Source organism: Nycticebus coucang, chromosome 7 (genome assembly GCF_027406575.1).
Source record: "Nycticebus coucang isolate mNycCou1 chromosome 7, mNycCou1.pri, whole genome shotgun sequence".
In the NCBI taxonomy this organism is placed as follows: Eukaryota; Metazoa; Chordata; class Mammalia; order Primates; family Lorisidae; genus Nycticebus; species Nycticebus coucang.
The window spans coordinates 127,088,684-127,103,734 of NC_069786.1; the positions used below are offsets into that span (position 1 = coordinate 127,088,684).

Sequence of the window (15,051 nt, forward strand, 5' to 3'; positions counted from 1 at the left end):
ACTTAAGTGTTCTCTGGTGGTGATGTTGTCCCCAAGACAGCAAAAATTGGTTCTCTGTACTTCTCCCTCCTTCTTTTATTGGCTTTCATATGCACCTTGACCTGCACCTGCTCCAGGATAGACCCTCTGACACTGAGCCATCAAAATGAGAGATTCACTCATGAGCCTTACCCTTTGATCTGGATGTTTGGGCACATTCGGTTGTTGCCTTTTGAGCCTTTATTGTCACCTTCAAGTTGCAGGTTGAGCTGTCCTTCCTTTGAGTCACCTGATCCACCACCTGGAGCTTTTCTTGAGGGCCATGCCCAGGCGAGAGTGTCCCTGGACCAAGTAGTGATTTGTGAATAGTTTAAATCGGGATCCCCAGTAAGTCTCCTCCAAACCCAGTCACTGATCTCCCTTTTCATGCTCCTAGCTCCCACCCTTCAGAAGACTTCTGTACCCCGTATCTTACTTTACTGCACTATTTCTTTATAATTATCTTTTTTCTTTTCTTTTCCATAACATACTATTTTTTGAAATATCTTTTTTCTTGCATGTACCTTTTTTCCTCTTCCAAAATCATCACCTGCTCTCATTCCAGGTACCACTTGTTGAAATCAACCACGTAAGTTTTGGGGAAATCCCAGAGCAGTAGAGCTTATTTCCTGAGTTTTGTTTGTGTTACCCCTGAAGCATGAAGTGGCCTTATACAAGGAGAAATGGCTAGGGCCATGTGCTCTTGTTGAGATGGTTGGGGGGGCCCTTATAAAGCACTTCTCCAGGTTCTCCATGAGACTATGTGTGCTGCAGAAGAAATTCAGAGGTTTCTAGGTGCCTCTAGTGGGAAAAGTACAAGGAATCAAAGTATTGAGGCCAAGATCCTGCCAAAAAGGAAGCCACTTCTAGCAGAGTTGGATGTAGTTTAAGGCTGTGACTGAGAGAATTTGCAAAGCCAGAGGGTGCAGAGGTTAAGTCCTCTTCATTGTGGGAAGAAAAAACCCATTTTTCTACCAGCTGTGGACTTTGGAGGCTGATCCCCACAGTATAACCACTATCTAGTGGAACAAAGATATCTTTCTGGAGGTCAGCAAGGACATACACTGCTCTGGGCAGGTGGGCTAGGAGCTCTTCTGGATACCCAGAGGTCACTTCCAGAGAAAGTTGGCATGACTGAACCCTGGATGGACCTGGGTGGTGGGAAGTTCAAACAGGGAAGTTACCAAATATTTAACTCAAAGAAGAAGGGGCAACCTGAAAGAGCCTAACCCTAAAACTTCCCTTTCATTGGCAAGTTTAATCCCCACCAACCATAATGAAAGGAGCATTTCGGAGAAGATAAAATCTCTTACAGAGATTATAAGAGAGAGTGGTATGTAAATACTCAGCATTATTATATATTTTTTTCTCTCTCTAAATTTTGCAACATCTTTTTAGGTGTTTTACTATTTTTAATAAAAGCAATTAATTAAGTGTAAAATAATGTGACTCAAAAATACCCTTGTTGGGCTGACGGAAGGGGAGAATGGGGAGTTAATGGGTAGAGAGTTAAAGTTTAACAAGATGGAAAGAGTTATGGACATGGGTGGTGGTGATGGTTGTGTATCATTATGAATGTAATTAATACCATGCAAATATACACTTAAAAATGATTGAGATGGGAATTTTATTTTATGTGTATTTTACCAAAATTTAAAAAAATGAAGAAAAATTCCACATCCTCTGTCATGTTTAAAATAAAATGATTCCTTAAAAAAAAAACAACCCTGTAAAAATTTTTACTTAAATACAATATGAAGAAAGACTAATCTAGAAGGTGCTGGCATCTCCTATTCCTTTCCATAGCTTAGCAGAGAGAAATCTCAGAAGGTCTGAATTCCTTAAGAGAATGACAATCTGACACCAGCCCTGGACTCTGCAGGCTCCTCCTTTCTAGGAGACCACTTCTCTGACCAGAGAGCTTTTATTCTTGTATAGCTGCACAGATGTTCCCTGTCCCTTACTCTAAAATGTGTAGAGCATTATGGGAATGGGCATTTCAGTAGTGGGACATTGGCCATGGGCCATGCAGACCATCTATGCCTGTTCTAAACTTTGGATAACAAGAATCTGGAGGATAGTATAGGATCTTCCTCTAATGTGAAATTTTCCTCCAATATCCTTTAGTGTATGTCTGCCACCGTGTGGTGTAATTGTTGTCTGTCATCCCTTTGCAAAACACAGTAATAAATTTAGAATATATCCTTTGTCAGATCATTATTCAAATTTGGGGTGATAGAAAATATGATTTCTTTCATTAGTTTTTCATTTGGGAAATAATACTTCAATTGTGCCTGGATGTCACCATCTGGCCTAGAAGACACACATTATGTATAAAGTACTTACTATGTGGAATCTTCTGAAAGAGCCAATGTTGAGTACAGGGGGGCCAACTTGGCTAATCCAGGGGTCAGAGTATGCCTTCTTGAGGTAGATATTTATGTCAGTACCAGTTATTAAAGGAGATAGCTGACCATTTGTGGGGCATAGGATATAGTAAGAAAATAGCTTTCTGAGAAACAGGATAAGGCAAAGATCAAAGGGGAGAGAAGTGAAATGGGAAGAAATGAAAGTTCAGAGTGGTTGAAATGGAGAAAGCTTTAACAGTCACATTAAGAGCTGTGAACCAAGCCCATCAACATAGCAAGGACTTCTCTCTGCAAAAATTTAAAAAGTTAGCCTGTAGTCCCAGCTACTTGGGAGGCTGAGGCAGGAGGATAACTTGAGCCCAGGAGTTTGAGGTTGTAGTGAGCTATGATAACACCACTGTACTCTCCAGGGTGACAGAATAGGGAGACCCTGTCTCCAAAAAGAAAAAAAAAAAGAACTGTGAATTTTACCCAAAGGGCAGTAGGAAACCACGGATAAGATTTAAGCTGGGAAGTGAAATCATCAAATTTTAGTGTAGAAAAGAAGAGAGAGAACCAATAGAACTTGCCAGTATACTAACAGAACTCTGTCAGTCATGCATAACTTAGGTTTCTACTTGACACTTTTTCTTGGTCGATGGGGTTCCTCATTTCAAGTTAAATAAACTCCCAAACCTACCCAGGGGCCCTGCCCACCCTTCCCGCTTTGTACCACCTTCTCCTTTCTTCATCATCACCCAGCAACACTGGTCTTTCCTCTCAGCCTTGGGTCCTTTGCACTTCTGAGTCCCTCTTTCTGGACCATCCAATCTGGAGTGGCCCCTACCCCAACCTGCAAGTCCCTATAATAATCATATCCTTTCTTATTTTCTTTCATCTTTTCATCACTGCCTGAGATTATCTTGTTTATGTGCTTTCTAGTTTATATTCTTTCCCTTTTCTAACCAGGAGGTAAGATTAATGCGTTTTCTTCTTTCTCCTTTGCTTGTTTTCTTGCTCTGTCTTTTAAAAAAAATTCTACCGGGGGTGGGGCCTTGGTGTGTGTCACACTTTATGGGGCCAAGACATGATTGCAAGAGGGACTTTACCTAACAATTGCAATCAGTGTAACCTGGCTTATTGTACCCTCAATGAATCCCCAACAATAAAAAAAAAAAAAAATTCTACCTTCGGCTTTCAGAAGGGGTATATTCAGAGTTAGTGCTCACTGTGTATTTGAATAAATGTTTTTGGTGAACTTAATATCAGACATATTGAGATTGCAGTTTCAATGGGAGGCTTGCCCAGTAAGCAACTGGACATAAGTTGCTACATCTGAGTTGGGCGATGTAGATTTGGAAGCCATCAGTGTTGAGGAGGTACTTAAAAGTCATCAGGGTGGTTGACAAAGCTCAGGGAGTGTTAGTTGAATCACCTGAGTAGTTTATACTAAACAAAAGAGACCCATAGAAAACACATCCACAACGTGGTAAGAGGGCATTGACTTAAGGCTGGGTGTGGTGGCTCGCAGCACTTTGGGAGGCTAAGATGGGGGTGGGGTGGGTATCCCTTGAGGCCAGAAGCTTGAAAACAACCTGGGCAACATAACAAGACCCCATCTCTACTGAAATCTCATAAAATAAAGAGGGTATGGGCTTAAAAGTAGAATGAGGGAGGGAGCAGTTTGTCTCTCCTCCTTGTCCAGGAAGGCCACTGACCTTTGGGGAAAAAGCACAGAACTGAATCATGTCTATGAAATACCTTACTGGGGCATCAACCTTGTGATTTTAGATGCTGGAATCATACTGAGGGGTAAATTAAGTCAGAGAAAAGGAGCTTTGAGCCCCTGGTCTAGGGTGCCACCTGTTGGCCTACTGTCCTCACAGCTGGAGTTAGAGTTGTTGGCCTATGGCTATTACCTCCATTCATTATTCTACTCATTGCAACTGGCCTCTGCCTCCATCACCAAAATCGGTCTTATGTATTACAGTGACACCTGTAACTGAATAAGTTCTCTGAACTTATCTTTATCCCTCAGTATTAGTCAACCATTCCCTCTTGGCTTACTGGCACGTTCATTCCTGAGGCTCCTCTCTCATCACTGCCCCCTCCACCTCAGTCTGCTTGGCTGGACTCCCCTTACTTTGGGATTTATGAGAATAGGGCTAGGTCCTGGCTTTTCCTTCCTTCTCCCATAAAATCAGAATACCTTCACTTATTGATGACTCCCATATTCGTATCTCTGGGTCAGAGTTTTCACAGATTTCTCAGTGCTTGTATAAAAAGCCCTAGCTCCTGAGACACAGAAATGCTTATCATATAAAGAGGGGAAATGTTTGGTTTCACTTCCCCTAGAAACATTTCATTCTTCATATACAATAAAAATTGGATCAATAGCTATTTTTCTAGTTAATTGCTCTGATCCAAAAGGATAATAAAACTTCTCTTATTTCCTGAGCCAAATTATCATAGCTAGGGCTACCTTCCTAGCTAAAGTATTAAAATATCAGGAAAACTGGACTGGTCTTTCCCTAGGTTTTTACATATAAAACGGGGGTGAAGACCTGAGATCTTTTTCATGTTATCTCAAGACGACAAATGTTTTTCTTCTCCTTTCAGGAAGGGAGAAAGATGGGTATCTCTCTCATGGAGAATCCAGCATTCTCCATGCCTTGTCTATTGATAGTTTTCTGCTCTTTGAATAGAAATATTCCATCAACTCTCTTGGCTTCCATCGCCTGTGGGTTTGTGTATGAGACACAGATGCTGAGCTGTTACTCTGTCTGCTGAGCTGGCTGTGAGTGTCAATAAAGAATTTTTTTCTCTGACCCAGATACTTGTGTTTCTGTCAGTACTCATATACAATTTTAAATTGCACATGAACTTTATGGACACCCTGCAAATAAGGAATGCAAACTTGCAAGTTGAGAGTAATATCTGAGACCCTTTAGAGTTTTTGACAAAACACATTAACTGGCACAGAGGCATAGATGGCCAACAGAAACCTGTGAATGAAACCCCTTTGAAACGGGTCAAAAATTGAACTTTAAAAATTTCCCCTAAATATGTTTGCATCTTCCTTCACCCATCAGCATTACCATTTGCTCTGTCACAGAGATTAAAGAGTAAGCTGTGATTTATCTCTCATCCCCATCTCACAATTTATCAAGTCAACCTCACCTCCAAAACTGATCTTCACGTGGCACTCTCTGCATCTCCAGTGCGGTATCTGAATCCAGGCCAATGACTCTCAGGGCATCTGCTCCGAAGTGGCTGCCCTGCCTCCATTCTTACCTATCTCCAATTCATTTTTTATTTGTTTTCCTTTATTATATTTTATCTTATTTTTATTTCAAATAACATGAGAGTACAGATTTTTAGGTTACATGGTTTTCAATTCTAAGATAAAGTTCAAGTTGTAGTTGAGCCCTTCACCCAGGGGGTGAGCTGAACACCCTCACATAGTGCACATTAGGTGAGATCCTGCCAATAGCCCTCTTTCCTCCTCCCTCCCCTTCCCTTCCTCTCCCCTCTTCCTTGCTAGACTATATTTGTGTTTTATCATTTATATGGGCGTGTAGTTGTTTATATATTGGTTTCATATTAGAATTGAGTACTCCAATTCATTCTTCACCTAGTAGCAAAATTTGTCTTCAAGGATTGTGCCATTTCATTGATTAAATTTTCTCAGTGGCTTCCCACTGCATTTAGAATAAAACTCAACCCCCTATACCTTGACCTAAAAACCCTACACGAGCTGTCTCCAGCCTCCTTTGTACATTCATCTTACCTCTTGAGGATCTTTTTTTACATCTCTTTCTTTGACTTAACTGGGTACTTCTTTTTCTTTTCTTTCCTAAAAAGAAGGGATAATCTTTTATAGTTACAAACATAGATCTGCCAACCTTATATGTCAATGATATTCAGCTTTTACTTTTGGTCTTCAAACCACATTAGCTAGGAGGTCCTTGGTGACCTTAGGTGATGCTCCTTCATGGAGTAACAGGGGAAGGAGGAACTCTAAAGTGACAGAAGAGAGAGAAAAGTAAAGAAGTGGAGACCGGGAGATTAGGTAACTCCTTTCTAGAAGTGTGGTTATGAAATGAGGGAGAGAGCTGTGGAGGCAATGAAGTGAAATGAGGATCACGAGGAAGTGTTTTGTGTGAGCAGCGATAGGCTTAGGCGTTGGCTGAGAGCCGAGGCTTGTGTGGGAGAGATAGGGCTGTGCTGAACACGGGGAGGGAAGGGATCCTGGCTACTGTAAGGCAAGCTGGAAGGGGGGCCTTAGAGTGAAGGAAGAAAGTGGGGAGGAAGAAGGCAGGTACAGCTTGCAAGGCTGGCAGTGGGAACCACCCCATGCCTTTCTAAGAAGCAGGGGGCAAAGATACCTGTTGGACAAAAAGGAGGAGGTAAGGGGATCTGACCTTTGAGAAATAGAGCTCAAATTTGAAAGGATCATTATAGGAGGTAGAATTGTCACCAGTGTGGAGATATTATTTGTGCAGGAATCATGAAGACACAGAGGGTCTCTGCCCTGCTCTGTGACTCTCCAGCAATGCCTGCTTTCAGATACTTAGTGCAGAAAGTAGGTAAATAGGTTCCTCCCAGACCTACCTGAGAGTTCTAGGAAACAGCAGAGAGGAAAGAAAGGGAGGCTAATATAATGGCAATAGATGACTGAGAGGATGGCTGTGAGACTCTAAGCTGGAATGGAGTGGCATGAAGAAAAGCAAATGATGGACAGGAATTGGGGATTGATGATCTGAATGAGGCTGAAAGACAGCTGCCGAGGAACAGACACAGTAGAATCTCCAGAGTTGACCACCTTCCTACATTCACCACCTCCTCAAGCTGACCTAATGTTCATAGACTGAATGTGTACCAAGTGTATATCAGGATAGTAGGCCTAGTTCCTTATGTTGACCACCTCCATGTGTTGACCTGTTTGTTACAGTCCCTTGGGTGGTCAACTTATGGAGGTACCACTGTAATGAGAAAACAGATAGGGATTGTTTTGATTTTTCTTTTTTAAGGATTGGGATGAGAAGGCGAGATCAGAGGTTGAACAACAGCTGTAGAAGAAGAAAACTTCAAGGATAGGTATCAAAAAAGGGAATTCTTAATGAACTCTTGGGAAACTGAGCCAGGTTTGAATGATGATAACGTCTATGGATTGTCTTTGGGGAGGGAGGGATAAGAACCGGTGGAGGAAAAACTCAGTGGAAACGAAAAGATGAGGGATTTGAGATGCCAGAGTGCTGTGTGGGTTGTCTGCTATCCATGTATACCTTGATGTCTAGGCCGATGGAAGGACTTGAGGGAACAGAAAAATGGCCTTGGAGGTCTGCCAGGGAGTGATGGGGAAAATCAATGGGTGACAGTGATAATGAGAAGGAATGTTTTAATTGAATAGCTAAGCCCTATAGGAGAAGATGGGGAGCAAGTGACTGGATGGGAAAAGTGGGTGGTGACCCGCCTCCCACCATGAGGTGTGAGTGACACAGGGTAAAGAATATCCAGTCATGTCTAAGGAGGATGCAGTGTCCTCTCTGGGAAGCCAACTTTCAGCTAAAGAGGTTGGTGTAACTAATCATGATTTCAGAACAGGCAAGTTCAACAAAAGCATATTTCAATGTTTCTGAATTTCATAAAGGCCTTCAAGGAAGGAAGGAAGATGCAGTGAATGGGAATTACAGAAACAAACTATGATGGGCATCAAGACCGCAGTAACATAACGGGTGCTCATGACAAGTTATGATCATAAAAACAGAAAGCAACTCTGAATTCACCCTTCTGACATCTACAGGAGAGGTAGTCCTCACCTTTTTTGTTGGAAGGTGTGATGAGTACCTTTTGGGTCTCTTCTAGGTCATTTGGTTCCAGAGATTCATCTCCTATCATTGACAAAAGAAATAGAATTCATTTCAGAGCTGAGAACAGGCTGAAGAGAAAGTGTTGAGAGAAAGCCACAGGAGAACCAGAGAGGTGGAAGGCGGCGCAATGCTGGGCTGAGAATCTGCCAGCCCTTAGGTTTTCCTGGCTCTGCCTTACTTTTACCAATTTGTGGTTATTGTTCCCTTGGTGACTGTGGCAGTGGACCAGGGACAACTGCCCCATAGCAGAGCCTCTCTCTGATCCGCTGGAGAGATTCTCTTACTGAGGGGAGAGAGGTACAAGGGCTCCTGGCAGCCCTTGCTCAGGGAATGAAGCCAAGAGCAGGGAGAAGTGGTGACACTGAACGTTCACGGCCATGAGGAAGGGAATATCTTTGCAATATGAAAAGTATGTTATTGCTTAGATGTCTGTGGGTGGATGTTTTTTTTTTTTTCTTTTTTGTTTATTTTTATTTTTAATTTTATTTCTTTGAGACTCACTCTGTCACCCTGGGTAGAGTGCTGTGGTGGCAATGTAGTCCACAGCAACCTCAGACTCTTGGGCTCAACCAATCCTCTTGCCTCAGCCTCCTGAGTAGTTGGGACTACAGGTGCCCACCACAGCACCTGGCTAATTTTTCTATTTTTAGTAGAGATGGGGTCTCGCTCTGGTTCAGGTGTGGGTGGATGTTTTTAACTGCTCTATCTATGATTATTTCACCTTGTGACATAGTGAGCAAGGCTAAGTACCGTGTGTATTTCTGTATACAGGACTGGATGAGGAAAGCAGGAGCCAGTCTGTACTTGCTGCCTCCCGTTAACAGCAAATATAAACAAAGCGCTGCCAGGTTTTGCTGCACTAGGAGAGATGGAAAGACTTGAAGCCATAACAAATCGTAAGGCCATCACCATCTTCTCCGCACAGTGCTACAAGGTCTCAGATTCTGGCCTGCTTAGGAACAGGTAACTGAGACAGATGGCAAGCAGTCATTAGACCTTTGAAATAGCTTATTACTTTTCAAATCAATTTAATAAAAGCTACTCTTAAAAATCCAAGTAATACAGAAATGACTAGTTGAAAGTGAGAGTTCCACGCCGTCAGGGTGGGATGAGCAAAGGGAGCCATCTGTGCCTGTTACACCTGTCCCCTGTTGTGGCCAGACTGTGTTTTTGTTCATTTGCTTTGTATTTTGACAGGACAGTTTTGAGCATCACCTTATTGAAGTGGCCTCAGCACAGTGGCTGCGTCTGACAGTCTAGCCCTGACTCAGTTCCCTGTGCTTTCCCCCTGGGGTTCCCACCACAGTTCCTGTGGCAGATGGACATTCCCCCTTTGCAGGCACTTTATGGCATTTGGAGTCCAACCCTGACAGGTACCAGTGGGGCTTCTGTCCCTCATCATCATGGCCCCCTCCAAGACTACTTTTTCCAGACTTGACTCCTTTGCCCTCCCCAAGGACTCTGGGTGCATTCAGAGCTCAAGTCTCTTGCTTGTCCAAGCCCCCAAGGGCTGAGTAGCCAGCTAGAAGCAGGGCCAAGTCAGCAGCTGAGAGCAAGGAGGAGAACCCTATCCCCAGAAAGTCTGAATGGCTCGTGGTAGACGCCTCTTGGTAGACATGGAAACGAAGGCAAGTGTAAGTCAACCAGATCAAGATTACCTGGCATAGGGCCCGAGGGAGTGTGGGGCGTCTCCTGAGGGTCTTCTTCATGTTTCATTTTTGGGGTCTGTTTGTCCCTGGACACTGAACAGAGAAAGAAAAGGAGTTAAAGATCCCCCAGCAAGCAGGAACCAGACTGAGGAGTAAAGAGAACATTATCTGTTTCAAGCAGTAAAAAACAATTGCCTGAGCAGTAAGGCAGGGGGAAGGGTTGGCTGGCATGTGGCAGAGAACATTCACTTACTCTCAATTAGCCATTTGTTAGTTTAATAGAGGCAATTATTATTTTTTCTTCTTTTGAAAAGCTAGAAGAAGGAATTTTCCATTCTTGTTAACTTTCTGATTATGTCAACCATTTATGGAAGGTATGTATTACAAGAGTGGAGAAAACATGATTTGGATCAACAGGACCCCTATTCTCTATACTAGAGAGCTCAGTGACCATGATGTATCATCTTTGTCAATGCCCAGTCACATATGACTCTTATATTTAATGAAATCAAACTCTATTATAATGATGGTTTGGGGTGGACAAACGACTCAATTTTAGAAACTAAATATTGGGCCCAGCAGACCTTTACATATTTTTATCATCTTTTCTAATAATTTTGATAACATTACTTGAAGGATCCAAACCATATGAAAATGAAGAAGGTTGCAACTCAAGGCCCTCGTGATCAGGTGGGTGGAGGATCAGACAAGGGCTGCCAGGCCAGGTGTTGCTCAGCACCTGGGAATTCAGAGCAGTATTTTTAGTATAGGTGTGTTTCCCGTTGTGCAGCTAGTGAATCGGCCCCCTTCTTCTTCTTTATTGTGCCCAGTTCTTTTTTGGAGGTTCCTGCCACAGCCTCTTGGTTGGCAGGTGCATGTTCACCCTTCACCCCACCTTGAGCTGAGCCAAGTCAGCCCCAATCAAGGTTACCGTGCACAGTGTTAGGGGCAGGGCTGGGAGTCTCTTGTGGGTCTTCTTCCTCATTCATTTTGGATGTTATGTTGTCTTCAGTCACCGAAGAGAGGAAGAAAACATCATCACAAATTATAGGAATGGGGTGTCAGGGAGTAAGGTGGATGATAAAAATGCCTGGAGTGGATGGAGCCCCCAGGCCCCAAAGCTGTGATATCCCAGCAGTAGAAAGCAGGTATTCTGGGCACTAGGCCTTGCCTGGGTCCCTGGAAGTGCTCATAGTCCTTCTTTTTTTTTTTTTTCTTTTTTTTTTATTGTTGGGGATTCATTGAGGGTACAATAAGCCAGTTACACTGATTGCAATTGTTAGGTAAAGTCCCTCTTGCAATCATGTCTTGCCCCCATAAAGTGTGACACACACATAGTCCTTCTTGAAAAGTGGACGGTGCAAGGGAAGGGCCAGACAAATAAAAGAGAAGACCCTGGGGTTGTAGGCAACACGGCGCAGGTGTTGGACGGGGGCCAGACAAATAAAAGAGAAGACCCTGGGGTTGTAGGCAACACGGCGCAGGTGTTGTATGGGGGCTGTACAGGTGTTGGACGAGGGCTGTACAGGTGTTGGACGGGGACTGTCTCTTACCTGCAGCACTGCTTCCTTCCTGCATGGGTCCAGGGAGAGACACAGCAGAGTCAGAAGAGCTGGGTGCTTCCCTTTGCTGCAAGGATGCTCCAGGCTCACTGCCTCTGGGCACACGGGGTGGATGGGTGGGAGGAGGGGGTGGCAGTATCTGGAGGGAGCACCCTTGTGCTGAGCCAGTTGGGACTTCGAGCAGGATTGGTGTGGCTCTGCTGCATTCCCCATAGATAGCGCCAACTAGGGTTTGTGAAGGAACACGCATCAGCACCTTGGAGACTCATAATTATTTGGGGGATGGGAATTTCTTAATACATGCCTTCCAATAGGACAGGGACATGGAGTTACTCATTTTCCCCCAGGTGCACAGAACCAATTCATTGTCATTGTCATTCATTCGTGGCCTCCTTTTTAAATCTGATTTATTTGATTTGGGCATTCAGTACTACCATAAGTGCATATAACCCCTGATCTAATATTAAAGTGGTTTCACACATAAAGTCGATTTGAGTTTGTGCCCAAGGATAGAATTTAGTCAATTATGTATGTGCTACAATTTTAATAGAGGGCTCTGTTTTAATAAATAAACATATCATACTTTGTGGGGTAGATAAGAAAATAAAAATGTAATAGTAGGGTGTGTCAGGACCTTTATATTTCAGTTTCTGCTCATTTCTGCAGACCTGGTCTCTGCACCCTCTGTCACAGCCTCTGATCTGGCCGTACTGAACTTTCTCTCCATCTGCAACACTCCAGGTCCTTGGCTTTCTACATGCTGCCCCGGTGTGGCTAGTGCTAGGTTTTATTTATTTCAGAAGTAAAGTTAACTCCAGCAGTAAACAGAAAAGGGAAAGTTAATTGGATAAGTCAGATTTTAGAAAGGGATCCAGGAAAAAACACAGTTACAGATCCAGGAAGACGCTGAAGCTCAGCCAGGGGCACACGGGCACACCGTGCTCTCTGATGTACTTTGAGTGCATGTTTCTCCCACTACTGCTCTGACGCTGTCAGGACAGTGGTCCCACCGTAGCTGCCCCTGCCTAGGGGTGGACTTTCCCCTCTGCTCAAGAAATCATCCCTCCCTCTGGGGAAGAGCTCTTTGATGGTGAAGTTTCAGAGATCAGGAGAAGAGCTGTCATCAACAGCGATTCTACTAATGAAAATGTCACAATCCAGTGTGAACTGGTGGTCTTTCCCTGGCTGTTCTCAGGTAAGTGAATGTATGCTTTGGTCAAAGTATTTTTTCTCCAACCTTCCTGCTTGCCCTCTTACCCTGGCCTCTTTCATCCCAGCTCTGTCAATGCCCCATTTTCTTTTCTTTTCTTTTTTTTTGAGACAGAGTCTCAAGCTGTCGCCCTAGGTAGAGTGCTGTGGCATCACAGCTCACAGCAACCTCCAACTCCTGGGCTTAAGCGATTCTCTTGCCTCAGCCTCCCAAGTAGCTGGGACTACAGGTGCCTGCCACAATGCCCAGCTATTTTTTGGTTGTCATTGTTTTTTGGCAGGCCCAGGCTGGATTAGAACCCACCACTAGCTCTGGTATACATGGCTGGTGCCTTAGCTGCTTGAGTTACACGCACTGACCAATGCTCCTTTTTCAACTCCTTTATTTATCCAACTTCTTCTCTTTCTGTGTGGACTTCCTGCTCCATTCTTCCTCAGATCGTCTCTTTCTGCATCTGTGTCCATGACTCCCTCCCTCATCAGCGATATTTCTTCCCTCCTCCAGCTTTACAACCTGCCTTCCAGCTGTCCTTGTGTAGACTAGTAGTTAAAATCTTGAACTTGGGTGTTGAGAGACCCGAGCTGGACTCTTGCCTCTTAACAGACAAGTGACTGGACAATTTACTTCTGAGCTTTAATTTCCTTGTCAGTCAAATGGGGATAATAACAACTTCACAGTGCTGTTTTAAAGATGGGATGAAATAATCAAATGAAGTATAGTAGAACTAAATTGACCACCCAAGGGACTGTAACACTCTGGTCAACATGTGGAGGCAGTCAACATACAGAACTAGGCCTATGGTACTGATATGTACATGTGGTGCATGTCTGGTCTATGAAAATTAGGTCAACTTAAGGAGGTGGTCAAGGTAGGGTGCTGGTCAACTATGGAGGTTCTACTGTGTTTGGAACAAGGCACTGAAAAAAGCTACTTCTGATTACTCATTTCCCTTCCTCTCGGGCCCTCCTGGTCCTTCCACCAGATCTTGTCTCTATAACTTTGCATTTCTGTCACTTATGCCTTCCCTAGATATCGTCCAATATGCTAAATTGTAGGATTTTCTCCAGATTTGTACAATGCACAGACCGAAACATTGTATCCTCCAGAAACTTACGGTAGAGAGCTGGCATCAGAGTTAGCAAAGGCACCTGTGAGGAAATCTGGCCCATGCCTTCCCAGAGAGGAAAGCAGGAGATAGGCCTGCATAATTTACAGGGCTGGGAAGAGAGCCAGACTTTTGTCATAGCAAATTCTCAAATGCAAAAAGTATTTACCATTTTTTTTGTTTTTTTTTTTTGTGGTTTTGGCTGGGGCTGGGTTGGGGCTGGGTTTGAACCTGCCACCTCTGGCATATGGAACCGGTGCCCTACTCCTTGAGCCACAGGCGCCACCCAGTATTTACCATCTTTGAAGCTTTGTAAAATCATCTCCAGATTAGGGTATTCGTGCAGGTTAATCTGGCTGAACAGTGTCATCAGAAGAGACACGCTAAAAGTCTTCTCCAGTTTAGTGAGAATATTGTGAACGACTCTGGATATAGGGACCAAATTACTACAGGCTTCCAGACATTCCTGTAAAAAATGGAGTGAAAGATTATTATAAATGATTACAAATTGAATGGAGAGTTATAATTTGTGGTTTTCTAAGTTGTAAGAAAGCTACTTCAATTCTTTAAGAAGAAATTGAATGTAATAAAATGTATAAAATTCTCTAAGGCAGAGCGGTCACAGTTTTACATGTTCAGGTTTGGAACTTCCAATATGTTTGGATGACTAGTTAAGGAATAAATAATTTAGCCTCCCTTATTTTATTTTATTTTTATTTATTTATTTTGAGACAGAGTCTCACTATGTCACCCTTGGTAGAGTGCCATGGCATCACAGCTCACAGCAACCTCAAAATCTTGGGCATAAGTGTTTCTCTTGCCTCAGCCTCCCAGGCAGCTGGGACTTCAGGTGTCCACTATTTTTTGTGGGCTAATAGCCCGGCTATTTTTTTGTTGTAGTTGTCATTGTTGTTTAGCAGGCCCAGGCCAGGTTCGAACCCGCCAGCCCCAGTGTATGCGTCCAGCACCCTAAACACTGAGCTACGGGCACCAAGCCAATTTAGCCTTCTTTAAAGTAAGTCTGTTTGTGAATATTACTTTTAGGGATGTTAGAGGGAAGGAAGAAATTTTCAGACAGGGAAGTGGAGTTGAATATGCTACTGTGTTATCGTATCTGTATATTATACGGAACAGATTGGAGTGGTGTGTCCAGAAGCTGAGAAGCACCAGGACGGGCAGCAGTCACAAGAAGCCAGGAGACAGGCAGGGAACGGATCATCCTCAGACCCTCCAGAAGGAACCAACACGGCCAGCAACCTGGATTTTGGACTGCTGGCTTTTAAAAC

General features: G+C 43.6%; 1 protein-coding gene across 10 annotated transcripts in view; it reads right to left on the reverse strand.

Moving 5' to 3' along the window:
- SP110 (SP110 nuclear body protein) overlaps positions 1–15,051 on the reverse strand; it is a 40,927-nt gene that overhangs the window by 12,902 nt on the left and 12,974 nt on the right. For 9 of the 10 annotated variants that reach the window (XM_053598271.1, XM_053598278.1, XM_053598269.1 and 6 more), the window contains 7 exons: positions 14,063–14,231; positions 11,442–11,675; positions 10,820–10,894; positions 9,898–9,981; positions 8,189–8,260; positions 6,157–6,222; positions 172–321 (listed from right to left, as the gene is read on the reverse strand). In XM_053598271.1, coding sequence (XP_053454246.1) covers positions 172–321; positions 6,157–6,222; positions 8,189–8,260; positions 9,898–9,981; positions 10,820–10,894; positions 11,442–11,675; positions 14,063–14,231 — 850 coding nt within the window. The remainder of the gene's footprint in view (positions 1–171; positions 322–6,156; positions 6,223–8,188; positions 8,261–9,897; positions 9,982–10,819; positions 10,895–11,441; positions 11,676–14,062; positions 14,232–15,051) is intronic. The other variant, XM_053598270.1, reaches the window with a different exon arrangement.